This window comes from Miscanthus floridulus, chromosome 17 (assembly GCF_019320115.1).
Source record: "Miscanthus floridulus cultivar M001 chromosome 17, ASM1932011v1, whole genome shotgun sequence".
Lineage (NCBI taxonomy): Eukaryota > Viridiplantae > Streptophyta > Magnoliopsida > Poales > Poaceae > Miscanthus > Miscanthus floridulus.
Window position 1 is genome coordinate 15601239 of NC_089596.1, and position 22336 is coordinate 15623574.

At 44.1% G+C, this 22336-nt stretch overlaps 2 protein-coding genes and 1 pseudogene across 26 annotated transcripts; all 3 read right to left on the bottom strand.

Moving 5' to 3' along the window:
* Positions 1-1050: 1050 nt before the first annotated feature.
* On the bottom strand, positions 1051-7122 carry LOC136515289 (uncharacterized; annotated as a pseudogene).
* On the bottom strand, positions 2922-20716 carry LOC136516382 (uncharacterized). 25 transcript variants are annotated; one of them, XR_010774034.1, is made up of 19 exons: positions 20345-20716; positions 20160-20276; positions 19436-19719; positions 15952-18200; positions 15000-15654; positions 14149-14380; positions 13549-13958; positions 13361-13460; positions 13069-13241; positions 12906-12990; positions 12066-12167; positions 11645-11974; positions 7040-7578; positions 6829-6889; positions 6202-6275; positions 5996-6111; positions 4926-5631; positions 4166-4270; positions 2922-3893 (listed from the first exon to the last, which is right to left on the bottom strand). XR_010774034.1 is itself a non-coding variant. In XM_066509767.1 (12 exons), the coding sequence occupies exons 7-12, from the start codon at positions 13641-13643 to the stop codon at positions 11963-11965; spliced, it is 567 nt and encodes a 188-aa protein (XP_066365864.1). In that variant the 5' UTR covers positions 13644-13958; positions 14149-14380; positions 15000-15654; positions 15952-18200; positions 19436-19719; positions 20160-20276; positions 20345-20716; the 3' UTR covers positions 9598-11962. The 25 variants fall into 25 exon arrangements, 1 of the variants encoding a protein (XP_066365864.1); XR_010774035.1 differs by lacking the exon at positions 4166-4270 and adding an exon at positions 4325-4366 and having other exon boundaries at positions 2923-3893; XR_010774033.1 differs by lacking the exon at positions 4166-4270 and adding an exon at positions 4325-4366 and having other exon boundaries at positions 2923-3893; positions 4896-5631.
* Positions 19427-20234, bottom strand: LOC136515290 (protein IQ-DOMAIN 2-like). The gene is made up of 2 exons (XM_066508929.1): positions 20147-20234; positions 19427-19623 (listed from the first exon to the last, which is right to left on the bottom strand). Exons 1-2 carry the CDS (start codon positions 20232-20234, stop codon positions 19427-19429), a joined length of 285 nt encoding a protein of 94 aa, XP_066365026.1.
* Positions 20717-22336: the final 1620 nt, after the last annotated feature.

Sequence of the window (22336 nt, forward strand, 5' to 3'; positions counted from 1 at the left end):
GAGATGAGCAGCGCAGCAGCCTGGCGATGGTATGCGTTGTGGATTGGTGAAGGCAGCCTGACGGCACTTTGGATCAGAGAGCAGGGGCGTCTGAACTCTTGCAGTAGCCTGCTATTTATAGAGCAAGCGGCAAGGCGGTCTCTCTGCTTTGAAGTCACGTCTAGGTCTAAAGCAGCGGGAGTGGTTGCCAGAACTACTTGGCGCTCTTGAGTTTGATTTCCAATTTGCTAGTCCCTTGATCAAGCGGTGCCGGTGCGGCGCCATTTTTTTAAATCAACAGAGCGCGCGGTCCGTGGAGGTTGCATGACTCGGTCTCGCGGCAGTGATTTGGAGACGTGGCCATCCTTTGACTATGTTTGAATATGCCAAAGCGCGCACAACAGTTTCTTCCTTGCCTGGCAACTGGCATTTGGACCATTTGTTTATTCTTTAACTGAAGTGATTAAGGAGAACAGGAAATAGCTTACTTCCTGGCCGGCGTGCACGTACGTGCTATACGCTTGTTGTGTATGTACCACACACGTACTTGCATGGCCATGTTTTGATTAACCCATGTGTATGTATATGCGTGTGTGTATTTATAGCCGGGTGTATTTATGGGACATGTGATTGCCGTGCTTTTATTTATTTGTCAAGGCGTGAACACGCTCATGCATATATGTACATGTGTGTCTCTTTTTTCTTTTTTGCTCCATCTTCTTTTCCTCTTTAGCGACGTTATATTATTCCTTATTTGCATATATCATATTCATATGAAACTTGATCATCTATACCATTTTATTTAATATGGTATAAATGTTTTCACACATTTTGGGTATGCCAAAATTGGTGTCAACAAGTGCAAGCATGCACAAAACACGAGAAACCAAATCAAATGCACTAATAAATAGAAGAACAAGCAGATTGCAAAAGCATTTGGCAAGCACATGTCAGGACATTGATGGCTAGCTAGTGGATAAAAAAAGCTAAGAATCATGAGTATATAAAAAGATCACAAGAGTAGGCATCAATTTAATTTGCAGATAATATATGATACAAGAAGCCAATTAGTTACCTGGGTCAGTAGCCGAACTTTTTATTAACCTCATCTTGGGCCCTGTTTAGTTCCCTCCCAAAACGCCAAATTTTTCAAGATTCCCCGTCACATCGAATACGAAAACGCATACATGAAGCATTAAATATAAATAAAAAATAAAACTAATTACACAGTTTAGACGAAATCCACGAGACGAATCTTTTAAGCCTAATTAGATTATGATTGGACACTAATTTTGCCAAATAACAACGAAAACGCTACAGTGCTCGTTTTGCCAAATTTTTCGGATCTAAACTGGGCCTTGGTATTGGTATACTTGGAGATTCTACTAAGACAGTAGATGCGATGACAAAAGGGATGATCTTGATTGCCAATGTTTGCCACATGTTTCAGTGTACCTTGATTCTTCATGTCAACAGCAAGACACCATGCTTTGGGGTGCAGATACTTCTCCCTGGCCACCAAGTAAACGACGTCGTCTTTACCATTGGGACAAAGAGTGGGCTGACACATGCTGAGGTTGTGCAATTCTAACTGTTGTTGTGCTTGTGCTGCGGCGGTGGCGGCGGCGGCCTCATCATCGCTGTGTTCTCGTCGTGGTGATGGTCTATGCAGCAACCCAAAGTCCTCCAGCATCCGTGAAACCGCTGCCGGGTCGTCAATGGTGATGTTGGAAGCTTGGACACTGCGTTCCTTGTGCCAATCCTCCAGGGAGTCGCTCATCTTGCTGTTGCTCCACATGGTGACCTCCCAATCAAGAACCTGTACATCCTGCCCACCAAGACCCCTGGTAGCAGCATGAATAGGAGGAGGGGACTCATTCTGTTCCAGATGCACAAGCGTGAGGCACCCCTTGTCTCTGTTGAAGGAGATGCCACGGCTGTGCCCTGCGAAGTCTAGCTTCACACCCAACCCGTCGTTGAGGCTCATCTGCGTCAACGGCAGCGGGATGGGCACTCCGCGGAGGGACAGGTCGGGGCAGAGCACGTCGCAGAGCAAGATGCTTCGCCAGGGATCGACCCAGGCCATGGTGCCACCCTCGCCTCCGATGGTGACCACGGCGGATGTATAATGGCGTAGGAGCGCGCCGCAGTACTTGGGAATCCTCTTGGGTAACGGATCCCACTGTGGCGGCTCCACAGACACCCGGCGGCTGGTCCAGATTTCGGTGTCGGAGTGGTACAGCTGGAGCTCGTACACGTCATCGCGGCCTATATCCATCAGCGACGCGACGGTGTAACGGCCGTCCGGATGAGGGAGGAGGCCGACGTCATCCCTGTGGAAGACGGGGGTGGGGGGCTCTCCAGCAGATCAAGCGTCGGGTAGGCGGAGGCAGCGCGGTAGACGTAGTAGTCGTGGGAGTGCTTGAGATGGATGTGGTCGTCTGTGCGCCCCACATTGACGTGGAGAAGGAGGAGGCCGTCCACCGAGCAGAGGATGACCGGGCCCACGAACGGATTCAGATCGTCGGAGGCCACGTACAAAATGGAGGGCTGCGGTGGGCGTTTCAGCAGAAAGGATACCTCGATGAGCACCCCGTTGCTGTTGAAGGTTGTGGCAGTGGTGCGGTTCCGGTGGATGCCAACGACGGCGTCGACGTTGAGTAGGACATGGAGGGACGTCGTGACCCAGGACGCGGACGCCGGGACCACGACGACGAGTTCATCTCCTCCAAGGCAGCAGATCCACCGGTGGAGGACATGGATAAGGTTCGAATGAGGTTCTCGATCCTCATCCTCCCGTAGTCCCGTCGGAGGAGCTACAAACGCGGCGGATTAAGGAGAGGCGGCGCCGGAAGCGGGGAGAGGGAGAGGGAGAGTGGGGGATTGGGGATCGGGGAGAGGGTTAGGTATTAGTAGTTCCTCCAAGAGGCCGAGGCCGAGGCCAGGTGCGACGCGGCGACGGTCGTGGCACGGGGGCACCCAGGCACCGCGCGCTTGCGCCGGCGGCCACAAACTGCCTGCCTCCTCGCGGTTCCGATGGTTCCACCTTGTATGCTAGCTTCGCCATCCGTCAAGCACCAAACTATAGATTATTGATTTTAGATGTCAAGCACCCAACACATCTCTCAATTCATCTACGCAGATTAATGTTTGCCCTGGCACACGCATAGGTGACTGCGTAGCTGAATCGGCCAGGCGCGCGCATACCATCGCTCCCTTGCGTGCCGCCGCCGCCGGTGTCTCTCGTATCGTCCCGGTGTCCTATCTGTTTTTTATAACATTTATCTTGTTATATAATAAAGGCCCTCTGAATGGATAACGGAGGAGTCGCGGCCCCGGATGTCAGTTGACAGATAAACCAGAATGGCAATGGAGGGATTGCAAATTTAAGAGTGGCATTCAAGGAAAATGAAATTTCAATGGCAATGAAGCAACTCATAAATTACAGTGGCATTGAGGTAAAATTCTCTTAGTTTTATAAGATACAGAAAGGCTGCGTTGCTGAGTTTCAGCAATTTCGGATAAAACCAACTAGTTATACAGTTCAAGATGCTCGATAGTTGTATGCGTAGCAGCTAATTGCGATATGATGATGATGATGCAGTCCAAGAAAACAAAACAAAAAAAAAATGCTCCCTCCTTGATGAGAATGGCCAACAATGTTGCCGGTCAGTGTAATGTAACAAGATCAAATTACATTTCACAGTGACATAATGAGACCATTACAAAACATAACAAAAGATTATTAAATCGTCCATTGCAAGCAGTGGCAGAAGCATCCTCTGATAGATGTCCAACTAGGAGGGGTCCAGAGCATCCAGCCTCACTAAGATCCACCCCTGATTGCAGATGACCACCGCAGCTCACTCCACAGCACCGGCTTGATAGTTGGATTCTTCGTCAGTCCTCAGAAACTGTTATTATAGCAATACATCGAAACAGCATAAATACTTGGTGAAGTACCCTAGTTTGATGGAGATGTAAAGGAATCCTTTCGGAAAAAAAATATTTGTAGTTCCATTGTGCCATACTCCCTCAATTCCAAACTATAAGACATTTTGGCTTTTCTAGATACAATACTTTTTGTATATATCTAGACACAGTGCATAACAAAACTATGTATATAGAAAAGACAAAAATGTCTTATAATTTGGAATGAATGAAGTATTTAACACGGTGTCCTTACCACTGTACATACACACACAAATAATTCAATTCAACTGGGAAACATAATCTCAGCTCCAGTAGGTTTTGATAAGGACAACATAATCCCCTTCGGGCTTGACCCCTTCTGTAGTCAGCAGCATACAGCCAAAATAATTTAGTTTGTTAGAATTGCACTCACATTTGTTCCTATCTTGATATATGTTCACTTCCTCATTGACAACTGAAATCAGTGGGTACAAGGGAAAAAATTAGGACACACATAATGGATGGCCACCTTATCCGCTGATACACACATGTCCATATCCATCTGTCCACTACTTCGAATATCTAGTTGTTCAACAATTTAAAACATTACTAACTGAAAGTATAAAATAAATGATAGTGTATGTACACTATTATATTTCTAACATCTAATAGTTCAACCATTGGTAATATTACTAACAGAGCAGTACAAATAATAAGATGATAGTTCGATTCCAGGCATTGATAGTTCCAGGAAAAGTTACTCAACGCATGCATGCAGTGCAAGCATACACAAAACCATATATATATATGACCGAGAAGCCAAATCAAATGCACTAAATACAACAGCAAGCAGATTGCAAAAGCATTTGATAAGCACATGTCAGGAAAGTGACGGCTAGCTACTGACTAGTGGATAAAAAAACTAATAATCATGAGTATTAAAGATCACAAGGGTAGACATTTAGTTTGAAAATAATATATGATACAAGTAGCCAATTAATTACCGGGGTCAGTAGTCAAACCTCTTCTTTTACCTGGCTGTAGGCAAAACTCCAGAAAATATGAATGCAACATGAACCGTAGAGAGAGACACCCAACTGATAAATTGATTACAGCTTGTCGTTTGTAATCTCTTCGTAGGCTATCCATTCTTGTACTTTTAGAGCCGCAACACATGATACACAGCACAAGAGGTAAACAACAATAAGCCTAGATGAGTATGCTGGTGGCTGGCCTAATATGAACGTACATATTAACTTTAGAGAAAGGCATGATACTATATAGTTTAAACATTATAGTTTAAACAGACAAATAACATCCTCGTTTGAAGGAAGGTTCAGTGGACATGAAAACCAATACATGAGACGTGGGCTGCACATGTCTACTACCAAAGAGGATTTACCTTTTAAATAAATAATCATCAGAACATCAGTGATAGGTTTTATTCACTGACCTATATTTGAACCAGGGCGCAAAACACATAAAGCATCTAATGAAAGCATAAATGCAAAGATATAATTTACGAATGCTATAGCCCAGGTATGCAGACTAATAAGGATAAGTGCAAAGGAAGCACAAAAGCATTGTGTAAATTGTAAGATACTCTCGGAGATGAAACTGGAGTGCAGACTCTCCAGAATCAGCTAATCCACCTCAACAGAATGTGTCAGCAGACATACCACCTAGTGACATCGTTTTTTCTATAAACAGAAATGGAACCATCAATGCAGGCCTGCAAATCTGGAAACAAAAAAGCAAAAAGTGCAGCTATTATATGTTTGCACCTTGCAGTAATAATTCATCTCCAAATGAGGCAATGCAGAAGATACAAACTGAAAACAAATATCTTCTAAGTACTACATAATATTATAGTCAATTACAGTCATGACTCATGAGCCATGATAAGCAAACCTAAGAAAAGGCCACTGAAAACTGAAGAATCTGAAAAAGTAGTCTTCTCCTATAACCATGTTGATATTGATATGACATAATGCAGGCAAATAAATCACGGTATAGCGACGTAGGTAGCTAATATGTTGTTCCTGATTTATCTTGGGTAAGAGACAAAGATTAAGAACAAGTTGGGTAGAGGGAGAATAATTACCTTTTCATGTGCTGGAAGCACGAAAGGTTGTACAACCTTCATTGTCCATGATTTAGCTGAGTATATAGGTAGGCAGGCAAAGTGGATTGGACAGTGAGACCGGCAACCTGGTAATACTGGTAGGCACATATGAAAATTGATAATGGCATCCTTTGAAAGTAGGACAAAGGTAAAATCATCAGTCAATTTCACATGCTGGTAGGTACCTCTTGGCCATGATTTCCAGGAGACTGCGCCTAGAAACCTTGTCAACAACTTTGGAATAGGTAACAGACCCCTGCTGTTGTAGCCATTGATACAGAAGTCAAAAAAGGAAACGAAGAAATGGAGTAAGTGATAAACTGAGTGTATATTTTCAGGGGTTAGGGGGTTGGGAAACATGTTCGAAAAGAATCCATGTAGGAAAAGAAATATGAACATGCACAAACCCTATTGCAAGACAGAACCAAGAAACAAATTTAGCAGACCATGTTGTACCATTAATAACTAATAAGACGCCGACAACAGCAAAGATGAACTGTTTCATCTGAACATTGAGAAAACCTAATGTATCACATTTTGGCAATAGGGTTGGGCTAGTTATTTCACAGTAGAGGCAATATACTAAGTGTCGTGTATATATACTCAAGAGAAACTCAATATTGTCTATTACAAACTTTGACTCTCTAAAACACTTTGCTAGGAAAAAAGAGTGTGGACAATACATGGCCTCAATAATTTTGCAGATGCACCGGTAGGCTTTATGTGATATCTTGAAAGTTCTGTAAACTATAGTAAAAATGAATGTAACAGGAAGGATAAAAATATTTGAAGATTAGAGTAGAAGAAATCACATGTACGTTCGATTGGGAGGACTTGACAGGCTCCTTGGTCCTCAACAAACTTGCAGGTATCCTGGATACGAATAAAAACCAGGAAATGACCATAGATCATAGTAGGCACCCAAATCAGGCATACAAATTTCTGATAGAGTAGCAAGTATATAGACTGAGAGAAGTCGACGGTGGTGAAAGCTGAAGAACCGAGAAAGGCACAAACGCTTACCTTGGAAGGAAAGGAAGACGATGCAACCAGGGAAGGCCGGCCATGGAAGGGCCAAGGCGCACCGGCAATCCACCCTTGTCCATCCTCGTCATCCATTTGGGAAATCTGTAGGACGCCACTATCTGCTACACCAAGAGCGACGGAACCACCCAGGCATGGACAACGCGGCCTGAACTCAACCACAGCATCACAGATCTGAGGAGGGGGGCGCTTGGTGGTGGCGTGCGGCAGCAGATTTGGGGCCAGGCCAAGAAGGTTGGGTAGGGTAGGGTGAAGGCCGAAGAGGAGGATGCGACAGTGAAAGAGGGAGACACGGCGGCGAGCACTGAGTAGCAGCTCCTGCGCAGAGAGTGGTGCGCGGCGCCGAGGGATGATGCCGGCGGCGTTGATCCATGTGGTAGGGAATATGTTAGCTGACCTCTTCGAGCGGAGCCATCGAGGAGTAGGGAAGGCGCAAGCGTGGCAGCCCCCGATGGGCTAGAAATCCATAACCAGAGACTGCTGAAGGCCTGAAGGGGTTGGGCACGCCGGCACAGTACCTATACTCCGTAGAGCACAGGGCAGCAAACCTGATAAGCCCGTAGCCAAGCAAGAAATGGACCGGTATTGGACAGTCAAAACTGCCACATGGCGAGATGGGATACGGTGAATCCACGCGGATGGCCTGGCTGCTCTCCGTTTTATTCACGCGAGCCATGTGGCACAGAGCGGGAGCTCTCTGCACTGGGTACGCCCTTTTTAATTAGAGTTCCTTAAACACCTATTAATGTATTATAGGCGCATTGTGACATTTAAGAAATTCGCATCATCCTGTAGTATGTACAAGATTTATCACTATAAATTGCAGAAATTCAGTTCAACTTCTTATGCTGGTAGACTATTGGCAAAAGGCTTTCTGGTTTTCATATTTAAAGTCCACAAATCTGGTTATTCTTGGAATATAGACTTTAAGGAGGAGGACACGTTTGTAGAGATAGAGTTGGTTGATGGTGTTTCCGTTGGTGGAATCAACTTTTTTATCACATTACCACCGTTCAAAGGCTTCAACAAAGATCATGGAAAGACAGATCTTCGAACCTTTGCGAGGATCTTGTTTCTCCTCTATCTTTTGAATAAAGATTTCCAAAAACTTCTTTATTATTTTGTGAGTTTTAAAGGTGATATCGGAGAAATGCTAGACTTTGATGATCCACCCGAGAAACTGAAAAAATTCCATATGTACATGAGTGATCATTTTTTTTTTGCAAAGGCCCCACTAGCGAGATCTACCCTCGTGAGCAGTGTATATGGTTTGTGTGATTCCGAGATTTTCCATGCTGATCAAAGTAAGCCGAAGCCTCGGTACGGTCTCCTTGACGTCGAAGTGCCAGCAGCGAAGAATTGCATTAGTCAGTGAATTACTTAGTTGTCTGACCCACTCAACAAAATTTATCTCGAGAGTCGAGTTAAAACCCATTTCACTGAATCTAACAGGTGGACCTTCTGGGATGCAATTGAGTTGGGGAGGCATTCAAAACAGCATATGATGGATAATACACAGGTATATTTTCATTCACAGCATTGTTAAAATATATCGACAGATAAGTTCCCCAAGAAAATATTACTAATTGATGTGCTTATTATATGTTTAAAGAAAAATAAAGTTCAGCAAATAAAATATCTTATAATTATTGATTTAATAGTCGAGCAGGATCTAAGGGGTATCCTAACTGATGCTATTAAATTGATGATTCAGAAGACAAATTTCAAGGGTCCGTTTGAATCAACATGGGAGCAGTTCTCTGAATCGGAGTGAGTAATGTCTTTTTTAAATTCACTGAATCCATGTCTAATATTTTTATTTTGAAAATCGCATGTCTAATATTGATATAATTTTTGTTGTTCTCTCTCTTAATTTAATAATTGATAAAAGTTTTAATTGAAATTTATTTGATCTTGGTATACAAAAGGTTTAGATTTGTCTATCTTCAAATTCCATCTTCAATACTATGCAGTGTGATGACTTTTATATAACTTTTTGACTAACAAGGATTTAATTTATTTCTAAACCCAAAGATGATGGCGTCAGAATTACATTTCTTTCTGAAGACACAGATGTGCATGTGGTAGTAGAACCAGAAGCAGCCGCCATGCCGGTTGCAAAAACAGTTGCAGAAATAGAAGCAGCACCCATACAGGTGGCAGCAAGATTTATTGAGAGTGATTATGGTATAAAGTTGACTGAGAAGGGCCTGAGAAGTCTTGAAGGAGCAAAGTGGGTTTTTGATGAAGTCATTGACTTTGTCTATTCTGAGTTCTCATCACAATTCATGTCCATGCAAGATTTCTTATTTGCTCAGCCGAGTATTGCCCATCTTAGGACAAACTTGCCAGCAGATTTTAATCCTTTACGTACATTAGATCCAGATAACAACAATCTACTGTTGTTTCCACTGAACAATAGTGAGGAGCATGAGCGGGGAGACGGAGGCACCCATTGGAGTTTGGCCGTGCTTCGTGTTGACAGGAGTCACAATCATGGTGGACAAACCGACATTGATTGTGACTCCTGTCAACACGAAACACGATCAAACTCCAATGGGTGCTCCCGTCTCCCCGCTCATCCTCCTCACTATTGTTCACTGGAAACAACAGTATATTATTGTTGCCTGGATCTATTGTACGTAAAGGATTAGAATCTGCTGGCAAATTTGTCATAAGATGGGCAATACTCGGCTGAAAAATAAGAAATCTTGCATGGATATGAATTGTGATGAGAACTTAGAATAGACAAAGTCAATGACTTCATCAAAAACCTACTTTTCTCCTTCAAGAATTCTCAGGCCCTCCTCAGTCAATTTTATAAAATAATCACTCTCAATAAATCTTCCTGCCACCTATATAGGAGCTGCTTCTGTTTCTGCAACCGGCATGGCGGCTGCTTCTGGCTTTACTGCCACATGCACATCTATGTCTACAGAAAGAAATAGAATTCTGACCCTATCATCTTTGGGTCTAGAAATAAATAAAATCCTTGTTAGTCAAAAAGTTACATAAAAGCCATCACACTTCATAATATTGAAGATGGAATTTGAAGATGGACAACCCTAAACCTTTTGTATACCAAGATCAAGTAGATTGCAATTAAAACTTTTATCAATTATCAAATCAAGAGAGAGAACAGCAGAGATTATACATCAATATTAGACATGCGATTTTTAAAAAAAAAATTAGACATGGATTCATTGAATTTAAAAAAGCCATTACTCACTCTGATCCAGAGAACTGCTCTCATGTTGATTCAAATGGACCCTTGAAATTTGTCTTTTGAATCATCAATTTAATAGCATTAATTAGGATACCCCTCAAATCCTGCTCGACTATTAAATCAATAATTATAGGATATTGTATTTGCTGAACTCCATTTTTCTTCAAACATATAATAAGCACATCAATTAGTAATATTTTCTTGGGGAACTTATCTGTCGACATATTTTAACAATGCTGTGAATGAAACTATACATGTGTATTATCCATCATATGCTGTTTTGAATGCCTCCCCAACTCAATTGGATCCCAGCAGGTCCAGGTCCCCCTGTTAGATTCAATGAAATAGGTTTCAACTCGACTCCCGAGATAAATTTTGTTGAGTGGGTCAGACAACTGAATAATCCACCGACTAATACAATTATTCGCCGCTGACACTTCGACGTCAAGGAGACCATACCGGCTTCGGCTTACTTTGATCAGCATGGAAAATCTCGAAGTCACATAAACCATATACACTACTCACGAGGGTAGATCTCCCTAGTGGGGCCTTTGCAAAAAAATGATCACTCATGTACATATAGAATTTTTTCAGTTTCTCGGGTGGATCATCAAAGTCTGGCATTTCTCCGATATCACCTTCAAAACTCACAAAATAATAAGGAAGTTGCTGGAAATTTTTATTCGGGAGATAGAGGGGAAACAAGATCCTCACAAATGTTCGAAGATCTGCCTTTCCGTAATCTTTGTTGAAGCCTTTGAACGGTGGTAATATAATAAAAAAGTTGATTCCACCAACGAAAACACCATCAACCAAGTTAGCTCTACAAACATGTCCTCCTTAAAGTCTCTATTCCAAGAATAACCAGATCTGTGGACTTTAAATATGAAACCAGAAAGCCTTTTTCCAATAGTCTACCAGAATAAGAAGTTGAACTGAATTTCTACAATTTATAATGATAAATCTTGTACATACTACAGGATGATACGAATTCCTTGAATGTCACAATGCGCCTATAATACATTAATAGATGTTTAAGGAACTCTAATTAAAAAGGGCGTACCCAATGCAGAGAGCTCCCACTCTGTGCGGGGTAGGGAAGGGTGTTAATGGCAAGCTTTACCCTCACCTGTGCAATGCGAGGAGACTACGACTCGAACCCGGGACCTTCCGGTCACAGGAGGTAAGACTCTACCAGTTGCACAGATTTATCGATTAGCATGACATGAGAGTAAACATAAAATAACAAATTCAGTACAAAAACATATACGCTTGCATGACATAATAACAAGTATAACACATGAAGTTACATTATGTACATGAGAAACATCATTAAAAGTGAGACTTCAGATTATAACCTGTGCACAAAGCGTAGAAATCGACGGGCAACTACTATTTCTGATTGCTTCGTTTCAGCACCTTTGGCATTGTCACATGATTCCTGTACTGATTGCTTCATTTCAGCAACTACTATTTCTGATTGCTTCATTTCAGCACCTTTGGCATTGTCACATGATTCCTGTACTGTTTTGACCTTGCCATAGGTGTCCTCTTTTGTTGGAAGGCAAGTTGCTGGTGCCTCCTTTTGACTCACAATTGTTTCAATTTTCCTCTCGGATCTTCTCTTTTCTTCTTCCAATTCTTCAAGAAATTGATTCGAGATTGAAGACCAGTTTTCATTTACTGGACTGCAGGAGCTTGTCAGCTTTCTTTTTGTTTCGGCACAACAAAGATATGAAAAGCTAAAAAGGAGCAAATTAGAGAAGAGGGAACACTAACATTTCCAATATTGAAGTTCTCATCTAAGCCTATCCACATGATATCAGGATATTTAGACCGCATATCTTCCTCAGTAGCCAAGAAATAGAATTCTCCATCTTTCTGTAAGACAAAAGAAAAACAATACCCTTAGTCACTTGAGATGTTTAAATTACAGCACTCATGTTTACTTTGGCAGGTTCATAATAATCACTTGGTGAAAATCTCAAGTTTACTGTTTGCAAAAAATTACCTAGCCAGGTCAATCACTTGCAGTTAAACACTGAATAAATACAAGTACATACGGTCATACATATCATGCATCTGGTGGAAAAAAACAAGCCAGGTGCGTGCCAATGAAAAAAAATAAAGGACACCCTTTTCAGAACACAGCAAAACAAGGCCAGCATGCAGACTCGCATACTTTGGCAGAGACCAAATGGTGTGGTAAGCATGTGCAAAATAATGCCGAAGCAAGACTCAACATACTTTGGCAGCTGCAGACAGTATGGGAAAAAAAAGACAACCAAGCACAGCACAGCCACAAACCAGGACAAAATCAGAGAACAGACAGACAGGTGCCTAAAGCGCCAAAGGTCATGCCACTGACACCCTTCCCTAGACCCCGCACAGAGCGGGAGCTCTCTGCATTGAGTACGCCCTTTTTATATTGAAGCTAACAATATCTCCCAAGGAATTAGTGATGGCAAAAGATAAGGCGACAGGTCATGGACATGTGTACCCAGCAATTTAAACTTGAACATTACACATCAAAACACTAACGGTCAATCTAGCATGACCAGGATCGAACAAGCTAATTCGAATCCAAAATAATGGCTACGGTTAGGAGAGATGGCTCACCATGTAGACAACATGGAAATCCTCGTGTAGATGGAAGAGGAACAATTCATTTTCAGTGGCTTCCTCGCGCAAGAGACCCAACCTTCTAAAACACCAACAGTTACAGAACAAAAAGTACTTAGGCATATACAATTACAGTATATGGAAGTTTTCTAAGACATACACATATTTAATGAACTCTGGACCCTCAATGAGAAATTCTTTGACCACACGCATCTTATCATGCTTCGATTCATCATAGTGCACCCCAGATTCACAGCCATCCTCATATGCTTGGAATTCCAGAATCAACTCAAAAGAAGACACATCTTTGGTTACACTGCATAGACGAGTGTCCTGAAAATGAATTTAGAGGAAATTAGTCAAAGCTGCAACTACACATCCAATGTTTGAAATAAGGACATGAAAACTTTAGTAACTTGAGAAAGCTTGAAAAGGTATATATGGCCACACACCTCACGATCAGGAATAAGTGCATGTCGCTGGGTAACACCCAATGGATGGAACAAGGACTCCGACATTCTTGTTCCAGTGGTGATGGTGAATTCGCTGGTCCTATGATGGATTAAGATTGAAAAGCATTAAAGACATTTAGCAAATGAGAATTAATAAAGAAGATCTGATCAGTAGAAGCGAAACGAACCTGCTGTGCATCGGGAACACTCCAGCTTGGCTGTGCAAATCATCTAAATGAGCCTGGTAACCCTTCAGACGTTGATCTCGATCCTCAACAGCCATAGTGCCAGCCTTCACACTTCCATTTAGTGTACGAGCAAGGAGGTCAAAAACAAAAGCTTGCAGCTTCTTGGGGGGTCACAGATCTTGTTCCGTCACTCCTTTTAACAGTATCTAGAACAGCAATACTAGAACCAGCATTCCTCAGGAGTAGGCTGCAGAGACCCAAAAGTGGGCATGGTAACGCGTCGCCGGCCTTGCTGGGGCAGACAATCAATGCTGGTTTCCCCGCGAATTGCACCTCGTGTACCTTGTACACCTTCGTCGGCTTCTGTGGCGTCTTCTTCTGTGACAGCTTATTCTTTTTCGGCGGCATGGCTGGGACACAAGTAAAAAATCTAGACTTAGACATAACTGCGTAACTGGTCTCCCAGGATCTATCTCCCAGTTTTGACCCTCGGCTACTACCAAAGGAAAATTGGAAGTTTAGGGTTTAGGGATTAGATCGAGAATGGGGGAAGATGCGAGAGGAAGTGAGGAAACAGAGAATGGGGAAGGCAAGACTCACTGGAGGAGGAAGAACTCGCCGTTGTGGGCGCCGGCGTCCACGGAGGCCCTTCGCCGTCGGCCCGCGTGCGGCGACACTCGCTTCCCCAGCTGCTCGCTGCGGGAGACTCGGTCGGGAGGGGCTAGGGTTCTAGCAGCAATGTCGGGGTCGGGGTCGGGGACGGACTGCCGTTGGGTCTGGGCTGGCTGGCAATAGATCCGCCCGGCTTCCCGGGCCATGGACCCGTGGCTCCCTGCATAATCCGGTGTAGAATGTTAAATCTTTTCAACCATAACACGGGAATTGTTAATGAAGAAACACAAAAATACATAGGTCTAAGCACTTTCTTCAGAAACGCAAATGACCAGTTTCAATGGAGGGAGACTTTTTTTGTTTGGATCAAATTCGTGAATTAAAATTATTAATCAAGAAACACAAAATACACTTCCTCCATGAACCCAAATGACCAGTTTCAATGGAGGGAGAGACTCTTTTTGTTTGGATGTAATCGGATTCGCATCAATCCGCGTGTGTTGCGGTGGATTGAAGTGGAACTTAAGAACTAAATTCCACCCAAACCCACCTCAAACACGTGGATTGAGGTGTATAATTGTTGAAGAAAGCAAGAACTTATTTGTTTGAAGGGAAAGAAGAGAGAGAGAGAGAGATGTATCGTGGAGTACTAGCGCTCTAACAAAACCATGATAGGTTTATATAGCATGAGAAAGAACGTCATGTACCTTTGTAAAAACCAAATCTAAGGTATTACATATGTTTTTTTAACAACTCGAAACAAAATTACTTTGCATCAATGCCTACAAACCGTAAACGCCCAAAATACGAGGTAGAAGAGCAAAGTATCTGAATCTTACCACTGATCTAGATGTTTCACAAAGAAACCAGCATGGTCAACGCTTCTTCTCCTCCCTTGCAAAAAGCCATGGACGAGCACTCCGTGTCCTCTTCACACCATCTCGACGAGATTATGTCCGCTATGGAACACCACCAACAGGGGCAGATCGAGGAGGGAACAGGATGAGGCGCGAGGAGACAACCATGAACAAGAGGACTCCGTGGACAAGAGGAGTCCTTGGGAATCCGATAGGACATGAACAAGAGGAGTCCTTGGGAATTCGGCGAGACCTTGAACATAAGACTTTTTTGTGTTGCGAAGGGGAGGTGAAGGATAGAGAATATATGAGGGCATCCCGGAGGACAGGCGTGGTTTAATGTGCACGCATCTCATCCGACTGACCGATGCCGGCCAGCTGCGTGCGCATTATCGTCCACCGAGTCCATCACGCATTTATCGTCCACCGAGCCATTTTTCTTTTTCTTTCAAAAAAAAGCCACGTTTTCCTAGACGGTAAACGGTAAACGGGCGGTGACCCTCCGTTTAGCGTTTAGACTGTGTAGACGCCGTTTAGACGGCGTCTAAACGGATTAAACAGTTTTGTTACTGTAGCAGGGGCACGAGCTGGCTCTGGCTGGTCCACAGATGCACGAGTCGATCCGGCAGATGACATCCTGCAAATGGCATGTCATCGACCTTTCAATCAGAGCATAACAGAGCAAGATTGATGCAATTCATGGTGCTAATTCGAAGTAAATGGAATCAGAGCAAGATTGAATCATAACAGAGCAAGATTGATGCATAACAGAGCATAACAGAGCATAACAGAGCAAGATTGATGCATAACAGGGAATCAGAGCAAGATTGAATCAGAGCATAAGCATAACAGAGCAAGATTGAGAGCAAGATTGAAGTACTTAATCGAGCTAATCAGGAACAAGAAGTAAATGGAAGAACGGACAGAGCAGTACCTGGGATTGGGAGGCAGTTCGGTCGGAGGAGGCGTCAAGGCTGGAGCTGCTGCTGCTCGGAGGCGGCGTCAAGGCTGGAGCTGTTGCTGCTCTGAGGAGGCGTCACGGCTGGAGGAGCTGCTGCTCGGAGGCGGCGTCACGCGCGCAGGACGGAGGCGCGACGCGCGCAGGACGGGGCCGCAACGCGCGCAGGACAGAGCCGCGACGCCCACGCAGCTGGAAGTTGGCCTCGTCGCCGGCGCGTTGGTCGACGCGCGTGCAGAGGAGGGAGCCGCGACGCGAGCGCAGCTGCAGGTCGGCCTCGTCGCCGGCGCGCTGGGACGCGCGTGCGCGAGAGCTGGCGGCGGCGTGCGTACGAGCTGAGCAGAACGGGGAAATTTCCTCTCAACCCTAGCCTCCGGTACTTGTACCCGGCCCAAAACTTGTCGAGGAGCTCGCCAAGGCGCCAACTCTTCCCGCCTGCTGCTCCCGCCCCGTTCCCTCTTCCCGCCTCCCGCCCGGTTCCCTTCCCGCCTCCCGCCTGCTGCTCCCGCGCATCGATTTGGGCCGCGGCCATCACCTAAACGCCCGTTTATTCCCGTTCCAGGCGTCCATTCCCGTTTCCCTGCCGTCCCGTTTAGCCCGTCTTCAACGTTTATTCCCGTTTTTGACCGTCTAAACGGGAAAGCCGTTTAACTGTCCGCCCAGGCCCTAAACTTCACGGCACCCTGTCGTTTACCGTCTAAACGCGTTTAGACGGCCGTTTAAAACCGTTTAGGAAAACGTGGAAAAAAAGAGAAGAATTGGTAAACTATAAATGTCATGTCGGGAGTAGGACCATGTCAATTTGACGTGTCACCTACCAGGCCACGAACCGCAAACGCCAGCGGCCAATGGCCACCACCCCACCTCCGCACCACACCAGACGCGGTCTCCCACGAGGCACGGATCGAGGTGGACCACTGGTAGGTGGACCATTGGTTAATGGCGCCGCGCCGAAAGGCTCTTTTTTTTAAAAGAAAAAAATCGCCCCATCGAAAGCAAGTTCACACTAGGGGACAGCTCCATCATGCCATGCATCCATGCGCATCGCATGCTACTAGGACGATAGGCGCGCTTCGCTGCGCCCGTACAGGTTTTGCTGCTATTCACTCCATGCATCCTTAGTTTTTCTATTCGTGCAAGTCACTGTGGTAATCACTAATCAAGCATAAATTAATCTAAACAAACGCATTATAGGCTATATCAAACCCAATAAAAAAGGTTCTTTCATCAGCATCACAACTAACACAAACAATATCTTGATTACATACATGTATCCCTTGTGGGAAAAAAATCTAAGCAAGCAAATCAGATCACAAAGAAAATGAAAAAAAAAAAAGAGTCCTCAGAACCTCTGAACTTTGTTTGTCCTCTAAAATATATTGTAGGAGCAACCCAGGCTGAAACCGAAAATCTACATAGAGGTTGAGGAAAACTAAATTGCTACAACACCATGGCACCATATATTAACAGCATCAGGTACAGTTAAGGTAACAGATTGAAAGAATTCATGCACTAAATGAGGGCTGTAGGCAAAACTCCAGAAAATATGAATGTAACATGAACCGTAGAGAGAGACACCCAACTGATAAATTGATTATAGCTTGTCGTTTGTAATCTCTTCGTAGGCTATCCATTTTTGTACTTTTAGAGCCGCAACACATGATACACAGCATAAGAGGTAAACAACAATAAGCCTAGATGAGTATGCTGGTGGCTGGCCTAATATGAACGTACATATTAACTTTAGAGAAAGGCATGATACTATATAGTTTAAACATTATAGTTTAAACAGACAAATAACATCCTCGTTTGAAGGAAGGTTCAGTGGACATGAAAACCAATACATGAGACGTGGGCTGCACATGTCTACTACCAAAGAGGATTTACCTTTTAAATAAATAATCATCAGAACATCAGTGATAGGTTTTATTCACTGACCTATATTTGAACCAGGGCGCAAAACACATAAAGCATCTAATGAAAGCATAAATGCAAAGATATAATTTACGAATGCTATAGCCCAGGTATGCAGACTAATAAGGATAAGTGCAAAGGAAGCACAAAAGCATTGTGTAAATTGTAAGATACTCTCGGAGATGAAACTGGAGTGCAGACTCTCCAGAATCAGCTAATCCACCTCAACAGAATGTGTCAGCAGACATACCACCTAGTGACATCGTTTTTTCTATAAACAGAAATGGAACCATCAATGCAGGCCTGCAAATCTGGAAACAAAAAAGCAAAAAGTGCAGCTATTATATGTTTGCACCTTGCAGTAATAATTCATCTCCAAATGAGGCAATGCAGAAGATACAAAAAAAAGGGCGTACCCAGTGCAGAGAGCTCCCGCTCTGTGCGGGGTCTGGGGAAGGGTGTTAGTGGCAAGCCTTACCCTCGCCTGTGCAATGCGAGGAGACCGCGACTCGAACCCGGGACCTTCCGGTCACAGGCGGTAAGACTCTACCGCTTGCACCAGGCCCGCCCTTCTCCCAGGGAACAGAAGTTAGCGTTCACTAACTGCTATCTCAAGGATAGTTCAATAGCAAGACAGACAGACTATCAGTATCAAAAAATAATTGAAAAGAACATCAAAATGAGTGATGAAAGGTGGCTGCCACCAACTGCCAGTTGTTCAAGAATCATTTTTCTAACACTTTGCAAGAATGATTTGTAGGCCCTTTGGACAAATGCACATGGACATAAACAATAAGGGCGTACCCAGTGCAGAGAACTCCCGCTCTGTGCGGGTCTGGGGAAAGGTGTCAGTGGCAAGCCTTACCCTCGCCTGTGCAATGCGAGGAGCCGAGGAGACCATGACTTGAACCCGAGACCTTCCGGTCACAGGCGGTAAGACTCTACCGCTTGCACCAGGCCTGCCCTTCATTGACATAAACAATAGACAAACCTAAAAAATAAACAGCTAACTGAAGGAGAGGAATTAAACTAGAGATTAACAGCTCCTCCAGGCTCAACTAAAGCAATAAAATCTACTTCTTTAGCCATAAATTCCCATTTAGCCCACAAAGTAGTTAGATGAAAACATGACATGTAAATAGCTACAATATGCTAAGAGGTACCACTCCAAATTACAGTAACAGCAACTGGCCAACTAACACTTGCAAAGGTTGGCGAGCTGCGACACCTAAAAGCTAGAACACGAAAAGAGAAAATATGCAGGGTAGCCACCAACACCAACAGACATTTGCTTGCATGCTCAGTCATGTCGATGCGGAAACGAAATCAGGAAAAAAAACAAACCTCTTCCTAACCCCAAAACATCAAAGACCTAATCAGCAGCTACCAGAAACAAACACTTCCATGTGCTATGTAATGCGACCATGTATCTATATAAACCAATTTCCAACTGTCACAATTGTTCTTATCTAAATATCTCAGGAAAAAACCAAACCAGGTCCAAATGGCACCTGAACAGGTGAATTCGGAAGAGATTTCACATTACCAGGTAACCTCGGAAGGCGGTCTGGATCTTGATTGCAGCGAGCTCTTCGGTTGGCACACCAGGTGGCAGCACCGACGCCTGTGCTGGGGCAGCAGGGGCCTCCTCCACGGTGACATGCTTGCTCTGCTCCTGCTCGGCTTCAGGGATCCTGACCTCCTCGGCCTGGTGAACAACTGGAGGAGGAGGAGCTGGAGGGGGTGGCACCGAAACATTGACTTCCAAGGAGGTAGATGGGTCAGATCTAGCGGTGTTGGGTTGCTAGCTGCTGATTTCCTCCTTAGTCTCTGTTAATTTCAAGTGCAAAGTTTTGGTTTGTGATTATCAGAATTCAGGTCGAAGTTTAGTGATAAAACAAATGCAAGAAAAAAAAGGCGGCGCCTTGATCGCAGATCTGCAAGGGGAGGAAATGCCGTCTTGACAACAATGCTGTTGGAACTACAGAATGACAAACCAAAAATTCAATATTTTCTTTTCCATATGTAAAACACGAAAGCCCAATCGAAACGAGGACGGCGGCTGAGAAGTCTAGAAAAGGGCGAACAAGATGCCGGTTTTACCATGAATGAACAAACACTTGGACTGAAACTACTGAATTCTTCGGAATTGGGCGGAGGGAAACACGAACCCGATCAGATCCGAGTGAAAATGCTCCCCCAAAAATTCCAAAACGAAACCCGCAAAACACAAGAGAAATCCAAGGGGCCGGGGAACCGTGGAGCATCACCTCCTCCTTCTTTTCCTTGGATTCAGGGCTGAAGACCTTCTTGACGGCGCCGAACCACTTGCCCTTCTTCCCCATGGCGCCACTCCACGCTCCTCCTCGAAACAGTCACCCTGGCACCTGGAGAGGAGCAAACAAGTCACGAACCAAACCACCTATCTGGAGACGACGGGTGTCAAACCACATACAAGTTTATCGGAAGAAGAAACGCCCAAATCTTCGCGCGGAAGCAAAGGGAAGGAAGGCGGGCGGCTAGAGACTAGAGTTTAGCTCTTTCGGTTGTGCGCAGGCAGAGGCGGGCGAGACGAAGGCGTCGTGGGGAGACAGCTGAGCTCCGCGGCAGCCCGCAATGCAACCATGTCGCGTGGGAGGCCGCGGAAGGTGGATGGAGGTGCGAGGAGCGGGGGCAGCAGGAGGAGCAGGCACCGGACAGCCGACGCCAACGATTTTTGGCTGGAGCTGACAGGGGTGCAGTGCAGGAGCTTTGGATGTTCGGAGGCTGCAACAGCTGGGAGCAGTGGCGACTGGCGAGAGAGGGAGAGCGAGCTGGAAGGAAGCGTGTGTACGTTACCTTGGTGAGTGTTGCGATGCCCCGCTCCTCCGCCTTCTCTTCCTCTCTCGCGGTGACGTGGTGAGAACAACTTCAACCAACCCCTCAAAATTTAACCCCCTGCTCCCACAAATAAGGATCTCTCGTCCAGATTCCAACCCTCGTTTCTCCCTCTTTTCAACCGAACTTTTATTTCGGGCTCTTTATTTTCTCTCACCTATATTTTATTTTTTTAGATAAAGGATAAAATATCCGGCTTCATCTATCAATGATAGAATCAGACCAATTATTACAGACTCCAACCTGGGCACAAAGTTCGGCTGAAGTAAAACTTATAACCACACACACGACTAACGGAATAGGTAAAAAGTTTTTGATTAAACAAAACCAACGTGCCTTTGTGAAAGCCAACCATTGAATCCAAAGAAATGTAAAGCCGACGTCTCTAGGTGTTGTGCCACAGAGATCATTTGATCTTTAAGATCTTCATGCCGCTGTAAGTTTACCCAATGACGAAGCCAGTGCGTTCCTCGGAATAGTACCTGCAAAAGAGATTTTGGTTTGCATTTGTCAAAAACCACATCATTCCTTGTTATCCAGATTGCCCAAAGAAGTGCGGAAGCTGCTGTTAATAACAATGTATTGTACTTTTTGTTTTCCAATTTAGACCAATGATAGAACAAATCATCTATATTTGTGGGAGGTGATATCCCAAAAAGTATATGTATAGAGCGCCACAAAAATTTGGCATAAAAGCAATCAAAAAAGAGATGGTGAATTGTCTCTGAAAAATGGCAGAAACAACAACTTTTGTCTCCATTCCAATTTCTCCTAGCCAAGTTATCTTTGGTTAGAATCACTCTTCTTTTTAGATACCACATGAAAACTTTTATTTTCATTGGCAGCTTCGTTTGCCAAATATCTTGCGACACTCTCACCCCATTGTTAATTAATGCAGCATACATAGACTTGACTGTAAAAGCCCCAGAGGCATTTAAATTCCATACAAACACATCTCTTTCCTGTAGTAAGTTAATCTGTTGTAAAGAAGCTATAATTCGATGTCAATTTGTTAAGTTCGCACCCACCAAATGTCTCCGAAATGATATATTTAGTACCGGGGAACTCAAGACTGTAGCTATAGTGTCTTGTTTTCTTCTTACAATATTAAACAACGCAGGAAATCTATCTTTGAGAGGTTTGTTGCCCAGCCAAGTATCAACCCAAAATCTGGTTTGTGTCCCATCTTTGACATTAAAATGTCCTAACTCCATGAAGTTATCTTTAATATTCATAAGGCTTTTCCAGAAATGCGAGTCCGTTGGTTTCTTTTCACAGCTTCCAAGAGTCTTATTTTTAATGTACTTATTTCTTAATAATTCTTGCCACAGTCCATCCTCATTTAATAACTTAAACAACCACTTACTGAGCAAACATTTATTTTGAATCTCTAAATTTTGTATCCCTAGACCTCCCTGGTCCTTAGGCTGACACATAACTTTCCACTTGACTAACCTGTATTTCCTTTTGTGCTGGTCATTTTGCCAGTAAAAGCGAGACCTAAAACAATCAATTTTTTCCACCACCCCTTTCGGTAGTTCGAAAAATGACATCATAAACATCGGTAAAC

Excerpts from the sequence above, each read along its gene's own strand:
- LOC136515290 (XM_066508929.1), bottom strand. The coding sequence starts at position 20,234 with ATGGGGAAGAAGGGCAAGTGGTTCGGCGCCGTCAAGAAGGTCTTCAGC. Across the intron at positions 19,624-20,146 it reads GGAGGAGGTGATGCTCCACG|CTCCTCCTCCTCCAGTTGTT; the intron begins GTTCCCCGGCCC and ends CACCCCCTCCAG.
- LOC136516382 (XM_066509767.1), bottom strand. The coding sequence starts at position 13,643 with ATGGCTGTTGAGGATCGAGATCAACGTCTGAAGGGTTACCAGGCTCAT. Across the intron at positions 13,242-13,360 it reads CACTTATTCCTGATCGTGAG|GACACTCGTCTATGCAGTGT; the intron begins GTGTGTGGCCAT and ends ATTCATTTTCAG. Across the intron at positions 12,991-13,068 it reads CCAGAGTTCATTAAATATGT|AAGGTTGGGTCTCTTGCGCG; the intron begins GTATGTCTTAGA and ends TTGGTGTTTTAG.